This window comes from Lucilia sericata, unplaced genomic scaffold (genome assembly GCF_015586225.1).
Source record: "Lucilia sericata isolate MDLA Ls3-8-SP2 unplaced genomic scaffold, ASM1558622v1 Contig001612F_arrow, whole genome shotgun sequence".
NCBI lineage: Eukaryota > Metazoa > Arthropoda > Insecta > Diptera > Calliphoridae > Lucilia > Lucilia sericata.
In genome coordinates this window covers 81048-92552 of record NW_023995528.1, presented here as the reverse complement: position 1 = coordinate 92552, position 11505 = coordinate 81048, and the positions used below count along the sequence as shown (strand labels likewise).

General features: G+C 34.0%; 1 protein-coding gene across 1 annotated transcript; it reads right to left on the bottom strand.

Annotated features, from left to right (window-relative positions):
* Positions 1–4553: 4553 nt before the first annotated feature.
* LOC119612138 lies at positions 4554–4943 on the bottom strand. Its single transcript, XM_037967879.1, has one exon. It carries the CDS (start codon positions 4941–4943, stop codon positions 4554–4556), a length of 390 nt encoding a protein of 129 aa, XP_037823807.1.
* Positions 4944–11505: the final 6562 nt, after the last annotated feature.

The following is an 11505-nucleotide window of genomic DNA, read 5'->3' as shown; positions in this document are numbered from 1 at the left end:
ATTTTCTATCTTTTTCTAATTTATCAAAAATTTCCTAAGAAATTTTCAAAAAATCTGTAAACCGAAATTTTGTAAAAACAGAAAATTTATTCAAAATTTTATAAAAACAGAAAATTTATCCGAAATTTTCTGAAAATAGAATATTTATCCCAAATTTTATACAAAGAGAAAATTTATCCGAATTTATGTATAAATAAAACATTTATCCGAAAATGTCTGTAATTGGAACTTTTATCCGAAATTCCCTATAAATTTAACCGAAATTTTTTATTAATAAAAAGTTTTCCAAATTTTCTATAAATATAAACAATTTTCGAACAATAGAAAGTTTACCCGAAAATATTCTAAATAATATCGAAAGAAAAATTATATATTTATCCGAAATTTATAAAATTAAAGGAACATTTGTTCCAAATTTTCTATATAACGAAAATATACTTAAGATTGTCTATGAATAAGAGGTTGATCCATAATTTAAATAAATAAAACAGTTATCGAAAATTTTAATAAATATGTACATATGTGTAGAAGGATTCATATTACATTAAATCCGAAAAATACACTATTGGGACTGCTGTGCGCTCCTTTTAATGAAATATTTTTGTTGGTAAAAATAATAGTGGTCAAGAAACTTAGTTTCCTGGTCGTAATTGCTAAGAATTTTCCATTCAGTGTTCGTGAGGGACGTTATATCTGGTATAATATCACTCCCAAAATATTTGGATCTAACATCGACAAAGAAAGTGATCTACAGTTTTACTGTCCTCTTCACATGCTCTATATTCCTCTGAATATATACGTCCAGTTTGTAAAAGTAGTTGGCCACGTAATCCTGTGTATCCACTTAAAATACGTTTCAGTTAAGAGACATCCGTGTTGCAACGGATTCCTATAGGTAGTTATATGCTCTTACGTTCTGCTTGACCATGACATTCTATCTGGGTAAGTTTTTTCAAACTCTTTGACATATTGTCTGTGTCTGGTGTGCGGTCGAGTACGTCCACATTCATGACGAATCCACTTTGACCACTTTTGTTCAGCTCGTATAAAGTTATGCGCCATTTGGTTGATCTACAGTCTAATCTATACTCTTGTCTATAGTCTGGTCTATAATCTGGTTTATACTTAGTCTGGTCTAAAGACTGGTCTATAGTTTGTTCTGTAGCCTGTTCTGAAGTTTGGATTATAGTCTAGTCTTTATTCTGGTTTAGTTCAGTCTATAGTCTGGACTTTAATCTAACTTATAGTCTGGACTATGCCAAGGCTATAGTCTGAACTATATACTAGTCTGTAGTGTGGTCTATAGTCTTGACTATAGTCTAGTCTATTGTTTGGTCAATAGTCTAGACTATACTCTGGTCTATAGTCTGGCCTATAGTTTGGTCTATAGTCTGGTCTATATTCTGGTACATTGTCTGTTTTATAGTCTGGTCTAAAGTCTGGTCTATAGTATATTCTGAACTATAGATGGGTCTATAGTCTGGATTATAGTCTAGTCTATAGAACAATAGTCTAGTCTATAGTCTGAACTATATTCTAGATTGTAGTCGGTTCTACAGTCTGTAGCATACAACTGATCTGATGGTGTCAGAGTTCTCTCTTATCACTACTAAAGCAGCCAGCACGCAACTAGTTTCCGGCTTCTATCTCGTCGGCAATCGGGAGGATTCGTTGCTACTTTAAGTAGAGTAAACGTCGACATGCACAGTATTTATTATTTTATTTTGTGCGTGCTTAAAGTAGGGAAAAACAGAAATGAACAAAGAAAAGAGAAAGGGAGACTAATACACAGGAAAACGGAAACGAACATTTAACATATTGAACTGCACTGTGTGAAGGTGGTAACACAGTGTCTTTTATCCCCTCCCAACCATGATCATACTAGGGAAATGCTGTTGGTATTAAGTATGATCCCAAAGATTATTACCCTAACCAGAACAGTTCACCAGGAACCAGTTAAAGACAGTTTAGAACTGCATTTTGAAATCCATGTTATTTATTAACAAAAATAAATCCTTAAACATAATGTTTAATATATAAAAAATTAACTAATATTGAACATATTAAAATTAGAGAAGATCGCGTAAAAACAATCTTTTGCAAAAATCAATATTTAAAAAAAATAAAAAAAATATTTATTTCAAAAAAAAAAATTGGGTTTAATCGGGATTCGAACTCGGGTCTCAAAGCAAAAAAAAAAATAAAAACAAAAATATTTAACTCGTCCGGGATTCGAACCTGGGCTTCCAAAAAAAAATAAATTAAAAATTACTTTGCCCTCACTGGGATTCGAACCAGGGCCTAATAAGTGGTAAATTACAACTCAATCCACTAGACTATGGTGGGTTTTGAAAAATTATGGGTTATTTAGTTAATTAAACATTTATGTAATTTACATGTAATTACAGAAATGTAAAATATTAAATGTATTTGAGAATAAATAAAAGACATTACATACACTGATATAAGATGATTTTAACAATTACACTCATGTTAACGAATTTTTCTGTTAACAATATTTACTTATTAAACATTCTGTATGTACGTATCAGTGGATGTTATGTGTTTTTATTAATATTTTGTTTGTTTAAAAGAAAAAAAATGAAAATAACATAAAAAAATGAGCAACTAAACTTACATTTACCAGGATCCCACGTCGAAAGATCTTTCGTCTGCTCCCTGTAGATGTTTGTGTATATAATTTTGTTGAAATTTTTAAAAATTTATGTGTTTAAAATTACAGATTAACATTTTATGTTATTAACATTTGGACTCAATGTACATTTTTTTTTATTTTTTTCTTTTTTTACTAATATTTTTGTTTTTATATTATTTTGACACTTGCTTTAAAATATTTTTATACATTTTTAATTTTTCACCACTAACAATATTGATTTTTGCATTACATTTAGTTTCTTTAGTTTTCTGTCGCGAGTGATCAACAAAAAAGTGATTTAGTTAAATATTACGGAAAAAAATAAAATAATAAAAAAAAAAAGTAAAAAAAGTGATAGATTTAAGAACAATCGATACTTTACGAATTAATTTATAACCACATTTTGTAAAAATTTTAAAATTTGATTAAATAAAGATTAATATTTAAACTTTGTTTCTTTTTGTTATTTTTCTTGTTCTTCTTGTTGATTCTTTTAAGGTTTTTAGTGTTTTTTTTTAGTTTTTAAATTTTTCTTTTTCTAAATAATTAAAAATTTTTGTGAAACTTTTTATGAAATTTTCAAAATTACTCTCCACGAACTTTCACACAGATTATTTTCTGATTTTTATTATAACTTTGGAGTTTTCTTTTGGATTTTTTTTTTTTTAAACAATTGACATTTTCCCCGCACTTTTCACACTTTTCTTCTCGTCTCTAAGACCTTAGTATTGAAACATAAATCTTCCCCTGAAGGTTTGGTTTTACGCCGAAGAAGACACGATTGTGGACGAAGCCTTCCCAGGCGAAGATTTTGTGCCTGGAGGTTTCGTCGCTAGGAAGAATTTCGTCAAATAAATCAAATTGACGTAGGTGTGTTTGTGTGCTGTAAAGATATTTTGGTTTTGGTTATGTTAGTTTGTATGTGTGTGTTTTGTTTTCTTTATGTTAATTATTACCTTTTTGTATATATAAAACAAACGAATTTCTTTTTCTTTGATTTTTGTTGCCGCTGGGTAAATAAAAAAACTTTCTGCCTATTTTGGAATTGAAATTTGTAAATTTGGCGTTACTGCGAAAAAAATTAGAAAACATAAAAAAAAACTGATTTGAAAAATTGGATTTTTCTTAGTTTTCGATTTTTTTTTTTTTTTTGAGTTTTCCTTTAGAAAACAAAACTTACATTAATTTATTATCCTGTTCTGTGGATATAAAATCCAAAAGATTCTTTCACGAAATGCGAACAATTTCAGCTTCAATTTCAAACTTTATTCAAATACTTAAAAAAAATGTACGTTGCTTAATCACTGAATTTAATTCGAAGGATAATTGAAACAGGATAAAAAACTTACAATTTCAAAAGGACTTCTTTATTTTTTTAAATAAAATTTAAGGCAGAGTAACGACGTTTTTTTTTTTTAAAGAAAACTGGTAGGTAGCAGCAGGCAAAAAGGAAAGATTTTGGGCAATGGCTTCCTTTTTATACCCAATATTTGAGAGAAAAATTTTGGAAAATTTGGAAATCTAATGTTTTTTCAGCAAAAACTAACACATACAAAATAAGAAAAACCAATACCAAAATATATATCGAAAATGTCTTCCTTTTATCTTTTGACAACAGCACTGCATTATCATTTAATACAAGCTGTCAACAAATTGAAATGTCATTTGAAACCAAATCTCCAAAAACCGTTAAATTCAAATAAAACTCTTCTCAACAGAAAAGTTGTTCAACAAAATTACAATTTTGAAATAAAAATACATAAAATCATTGCTTTCTACTACAAGCGCCCCTACATAACCCCCCAACCAAAATCAGATTTGGGAGCTAACAAGCAGCACAAAGCTGATACCGCTTGTAGTGATATAATAAAAAAAAATAACAAAATGAAAAACAAGGTTATTGACGTATGTCCTTTGCATGGTATACACCTAGAGAACGACCATTTAGATCTTCCAATTCGTAATAGCAATTTCCGGTTTTCGCCTTAATGCGTGCTTTAAGAAACGGTGGCGATAGTTTTGCATTGTAACCCTTTTCAAAGTTACTTTGGCTAAAGTTTCTTCGGAAAACTTCTTGCCCTACAACATAATTTACCTCACGCGATCTCAGATTGTAAGATCTTTCATTACGCTCTTGTTGTCGATGCATATTCTTTACGGCTCTATCACGTATGATGTTAAACGAATCTTCACGGTTAAATTTCACTTCCCTATCGTCAAGCATTTCAAGTTTTCGAAGAAGTGCATAAGTATTACCGTTGGTAATCATATGCTGTCCGAACGCCATGTAATAAGGTGATGTACCTATAGAAGCATGCACAGATGACCGTAGAGAACAACTAATGCTGCTGAGGTATTCATCCCAATTACTTTGATCGTGTTTGATATAAGCCCTTATTGCCGATAGCACTGAACGATTAACCCGTTCTGAGGCATTTGCTTGGGGCGAGTGTACCGCGGTGTAAACGTGTTTTATCGCGTAATTAGACAAAAGCTTGTTAAATTGAGTAGACTTAAACTGCGAACCGTTATCAGAAACGATAGTCTCAGGCGTACCAAATGTATGAAACAGGTCTTCTTCCAAATATTTAACCACGACGTCTGCTGTAAACTTTTTTACGGCTTTCAGAAACTAAATTTGGAAAAGTGATCTAGCACTACAAAAATACCAACGTTACCTGATTTCGAACGTGGATAGGGACCAAGAAAGTCAACGTAAAGTTTCTGGAAGAATCTAGACGTTTCCGAGGTTTTACCCATAGGTGGACGCATGACGAAATTCGGGTGCTTAGTTCCCTTACAAACGTCGCAAGAGTTAATGTAAGATCTTACATCGTTCACTAAATTAGGCCAAAAGTAGAACCTACGAATTCGTTCTAGAGTTTTATTGATTCCGCCATGAGATGATAAGTGGCTATCATGTGCCTTTTCCAAAACTTCCCTAACCATATCTTTGGGTATCCAAAGTTTCCAAGCAAGATCGTCCTGCAGCTGTTCCCCGGAACAGTGTTCAGTACGTCTGTATAAGTATCCGTCAACAATTTTAAGGTCTGGAGTTTTGATAATGTTTTCCCTAACTCTGTCTAAAAGTTGTAGGTAGTCAGTACTCTTGAATTTTTCGGATTGTAGATCCACGAAGACCCCTGAGTCATCTAAAGCGGACAAACTTAAGCAGTTTATTTCAGACAAATCTTCAGTGTTAGTACGCGAAAGTGCATCAGGAACTACGTTTTGGCTACCTTTCCGATGTTCAATTTTAAATCTAAATCCTTGAAGCTTTAAAGCCCATCTTGCCAACCGCGAATTGAGATCTGTTTGGGACATGAGCCACTTTAGAGATGCATGGTCAGTGATCACGGTGAACTCGTGTCCTTCCACATACGCTCGAAACTTCTTAATGCTCAACATTGCTGCTAAACATTCCTGTTCGGTAACAGAGTAGTTACGTTGGGCTTGGTTGAGCTTCTTAGACATAAATGCTATCGGAAACTCTTCACCCTCCGCATTCTTTTGTACCAATACACTTCCTATTCCAGTGTGACTAGCATCACAGTGTATGAAAAACGGCTGTGAGAAATCGGGACTATGTAACACTGGCGCAGTTGTCAAGATGTTCTTCAATTCATCAAAAGACTTTTGAGCATCTTCGCTCCACACAAACTTTCTACTGGTCTTTAATAAATCGGTTAAAGGTGAAGTAACCGCAGCGTAATTCTTGATAAACTTCCGGTACCAACCGGACATCCCTAAAAACCGTCTTAGTTGTCTTACAGACCTCGGTGTCGGAAATTCAACAATGGCCGATATTTTCTCCGGGTCTGTCTGAATCACCCCATTACCCACTAAATGGCCAAGATAACGGACTTCCGGTACGCAAAATTTAGATTTTTCAACATTTATTGTCAGTCCTGCAGAACGAATTTGTTTCGAAATCTCTCGCAACACCTCTAAATGTCTGCCAAATGTGTCTGACACAATCAATAAATCGTCCAGATAGACAAACACTTCGGTTCTCAAATTCGCCGGTACCACTTTGTCCATGAGCCTCGACATCGTCTGAGGCGCATTACATAGCCCGAAAGGCATGACTTTGTAATTGTACAAAGGGCGGCCGGGAACCGTAAATGCTGTCTTATCTTTCGACGATTTATCCAACGGGATTTGCCAGAAGGCATCTTTTAGATCTAAGCTGGTTATGAACTCGGCCTTTGGCAAACGACTAAGAATCCCGTCGATATTGGGCAATGGATAAGCATCCTTGATTGTAACCGAATTTACCTTGCGGCTATCCAAACATAACCTAACCTTTCCTGGCTTTCGGACCAGAACTATTGGAGAAGACCACGCGCTGTCAGATTCTTCGATGACATCATTTTCCAACATCCGGTCGAGTTCTGCGTATATCAGTTTCTCCATAGCTGGAGATACCGGAAAATGGCGTTGCTTTATAGGGGTAGCAGAACCGACGTCAATGACGTGAGAAATTATACTAGTTCTACCCAAACCCTCTTTTGAAAACGATGGAAATGAATTAATTACTATTTGAAGTTGTTGTTTTTGTGTTTCACTAAGTGGTCTCTGGTCAGAAATGCTCGAGATATTCGTAGGCAAAGAATTTAAATTTAATTCGGAAACTATTCCTGGTGGCAACAAATCGAAACTATGCCAGAAATCTACACCTAGATATAAGTTTTGGGCTAATGTGGGGACAATATATAATGTTATAGGTTCTGTTCTATCTCTAAAAGTTATGTTGGTAATAACAAAACCGGAAACATTTTGTGGTTTTCCGTCGGCAGTTTTAACAACAGACCTAATTTTTTTAAAATGGCAACCAGAATCAATAAATTCTGTCGCGGCTTGAGCGCCTAAACAACTAATTGAGGCTCCGGTGTCTAACAAACCCATAAATGTTTTGTTAAAGAGTTGAACTTCAGCATATGGACGAATATCGTCGGGTTTATCGTAAATAGTACTCAATAATTTACGACGATTATGCTTAACTTTACCCCAAAAGTTCTTAACACGCTTGGAAGACCGTATTGTTCTTAAATTTGGAGAATAGTCTCTGAAAATTCTTTTTCGAGCGGCCTGGTATTCGGCTAAACGAATGTGAAACGGCTTGTAATAAGAAGGCGGATGAACTTTGAAGTTCGTTATCGTATTTGAATTGGAAATAGATTCATTAATAGTCACAATCGGTGATTCAGAATTACATTCGGAAGAATGATTTACTGAAATTTGTATGTCAGGGTGTTTAATCGGTGCAGATAAAGAATTATCTAAACTCGTATTTGAATTGATTGGTGAAGTTGTTGGTTCTAGTCGGTGTTGGTGTAAGTCGACCGGGTCTGTTTGCGTGCACTTTTCGGTGCACTGGACCGCAAGTTTTTTGAACCGTTACAATTGGTACAAGTTGGCTTATATGCATTAGCTGCTCCGCAACCATAGCAAAATACTCGTCTTTCGTCAAGGCAATCTTGGAATCGATGACCCGATTTCTGGCAATTCCAGCAGACAAGAGAAATTGCAGAAATTTCTTCATCTGATGTTTCGACATCGTCTTCATACATCTCATAGACTTGTCTGCGTGGAATCAATGATTTGGAAAGTCCATGCTTCTTCCCTACATCTTGCATGAAGAATTCACGTTTGCGACATATGTCGCGGAGTTGGGAAATTGAATTAATTTCCAAATTTAACAACTCATGTTGGATTTCGGGTAGTAAATTACGGCGTAGGATTTCTACCAAAACGCGTTCGGCCAGAGGAATCGTAAGGCGATCGGAGATGTCTATTATGGCCTCGTAAAACAAATCGAAACTCTCACCCGGTTTCTGTTTGCGATCGCGAATCATTTCGCGGAAATCTACATCGGTGCGTGAATCCTTATATTGTTCACGAAGTGCACCACACAGTTCTGGCCACACAATTCTCCGACAAGCTTTGTGGTGTCGCCAAAACCAGTCGGAAGCTTTGGACTCAAAAAGAGTCGAAATGTGGTCGCAAAGAATATCAAAATTCCCACCCAAAGTTTGTTTCGTTAAAGCCTCAACTCTATAGATAAAATTTTCCACCGGAATACCCTTGGAATCTCCAGTAAACCGTATCTTCCAGTTATGGATGATATGGCCTACCTTGTCTGATCTTAACGACGAATTAACTGTCGACGAATTACTAATTGTGGTATTCGGAACTGAAGAATTTCTATTTGACGGCAAACCTAGAGCAATTGTGCTCTAGGGTTTGTTGCTCTACAGCTGGCAACGTTAAAATTTGGGGATTTTGATTCGAAACCGAAGGTTGTCTTGATGTTGGGGTATTAATGGGAGATTGTGTACTCAAATTTAATCTTTGAAAACCAGCTTCAATGTTGGTTTCTATTAGTTTTGTCAAATGTTGACTGAGTGTTGAAAGCATTTCGGCTTGTTGAGCTTTGACCGCAGCTGAAACTATAGACTGTAGCTGGTCGCGTTGACCTTGGGGAGAACTAGTTGACATAAAAGAAATGTTTGTGTCTGTAGGGGGCACGCTATTGGAACGATTATTGTCGTATTCCAAAGCTCTTTGAGCCTGGGCACGCGCACGTGTCACAATTGTAGGTGGAGGTTGTGTATTGACATTTCCAGTAGTTGACGGTCTTTGTGGATGGATTGCTTTTAGTTTCCCATCACAAACAGGACAAACTAGATTGTTTGAAGGGATTTTAGCCAAACAAGACGAATGTAAAGGATGACCACAAGGAGGAATATACATAGATCCAGATTCCAAGATGGCATCTTTACAGAGGACACAATTAGGAAGAACGCCACTGGCGCTTAGAGGTTGAGACATTGTGTTTAAATATATTAAGAGATAGAAAGAAAACTAAACTAAAAATTCAGCAATAAATGCTGAATCAACCGAAAATAAATTCGGTTAAAGACTTAAACTATAAAATAGACTAAAGGTAATTAAAGAAAAATTAATTAAAAGTTTTACACCACAATGGATTTAAAATTCAGAACCAAGTAATGTAAAAACAAGAATAATAATAAAAAAAATAATGAAAATAATAAAAAGTATTAAATATTTCGCAAATTAAAATATATAATAATCATGAAATTAGTTCCTGGTTAAACTGACGGATGGTAAAAAAAAAAAATGTTCAACATCGATTAAAAATTCGTTACCAAAGAATATTATAGGGAAAGAGAAATAGTAACAAAACAAAAAATAGGGAATATAGGGAATGGCCGGTACTAGCTTAAAATTTGTTTCCAAGTAGTCATTTCCACACCATACTGATACTATTAGGGAGTATTATCAATATTGATTATTCAGTTTCCGGTCAGTTTTTAGATCGAACTCCAAAAATCAGCAATTCCAGGAAGTGAATTGTCAAATCAATAACACACAACAAATAAGAGAACGTATGATTAACATTAATGTCGGTTAACAGCATAAAAAGAGAACACATGTAAATTCCAGACAATTAGTTAACCATACTAGAAAATGGAAATTGAGGAAGCAGAACGAGAAAAACATAAAAAAAAAGAATTGAAAATTTACATTAATAAAGAGGACCACACAAAAACATGAATTTTGTAAATTCAAATGATGGTAGTTTGAGATTTAAATGAACTGTGTGGGCCCCACGTTGGGCGCCAAAAATAATAATGTAGCATACAACTGATCTGATGGTGTCAGAGTTCTCTCTTATCACTACTAAAGCAGCCAGCACGCAACTAGTTTCCGGCTTCTATCTCGTCGGCAATCGGGAGGATTCGTTGCTACTTTAAGTAGAGTAAACGTCGACATGCACAGTATTTATTATTTTATTTTGTGCGTGCTTAAAGTAGGGAAAAACAGAAATGAACAAAGAAAAGAGAAAGGGAGACTAATACACAGGAAAACGGAAACGAACATTTAACATATTGAACTGCACTGTGTGAAGGTGGTAACACAGTGTCTTTTATCCCCTCCCAACCATGATCATACTAGGGAAATGCTGTTGGTATTAAGTATGATCCCAAAGATTATTACCCTAACCAGAACAGTTCACCAGGAACCAGTTAAAGACAGTTTAGAACTGCATTTTGAAATCCATGTTATTTATTAACAAAAATAAATCCTTAAACATAATGTTTAATATATAAAAAATTAACTAATATTGAACATATTAAAATTAGAGAAGATCGCGTAAAAACAATCTTTTGCAAAAATCAATATTTAAAAAAAAATAAAAAAAATATTTATTTCAAAAAAAAAAATTGGGTTTAATCGGGATTCGAACTCGGGTCTCAAAGCAAAAAAAAAAAAATAAAAACAAAAATATTTAACTCGTCCGGGATTCGAACCTGGGCTTCCAAAAAAAAATAAATTAAAAATTACTTTGCCCTCACTGGGATTCGAACCAGGGCCTAATAAGTGGTAAATTACAACTCAATCCACTAGACTATGGTGGGTTTTGAAAAATTATGGGTTATTTAGTTAATTAAACATTTATGTAATTTACATGTAATTACAGAAATGTAAAATATTAAATGTATTTGAGAATAAATAAAAGACATTACATACACTGATATAAGATGATTTTAACAATTACACTCATGTTAACGAATTTTTCTGTTAACAATATTTACTTATTAAACATTCTGTATGTACGTATCAGTGGATGTTATGTGTTTTTATTAATATTTTGTTTGTTTAAAAGAAAAAAAATGAAAATAACATAAAAAAATGAGCAACTAAACTTACATTTACCAGGATCCCACGTCGAAAGATCTTTCGTCTGCTCCCTGTAGATGTTTGTGTATATAATTTTGTTGAAATTTTTAAAAATTTATGTGTTTAAAATTACAGATTAA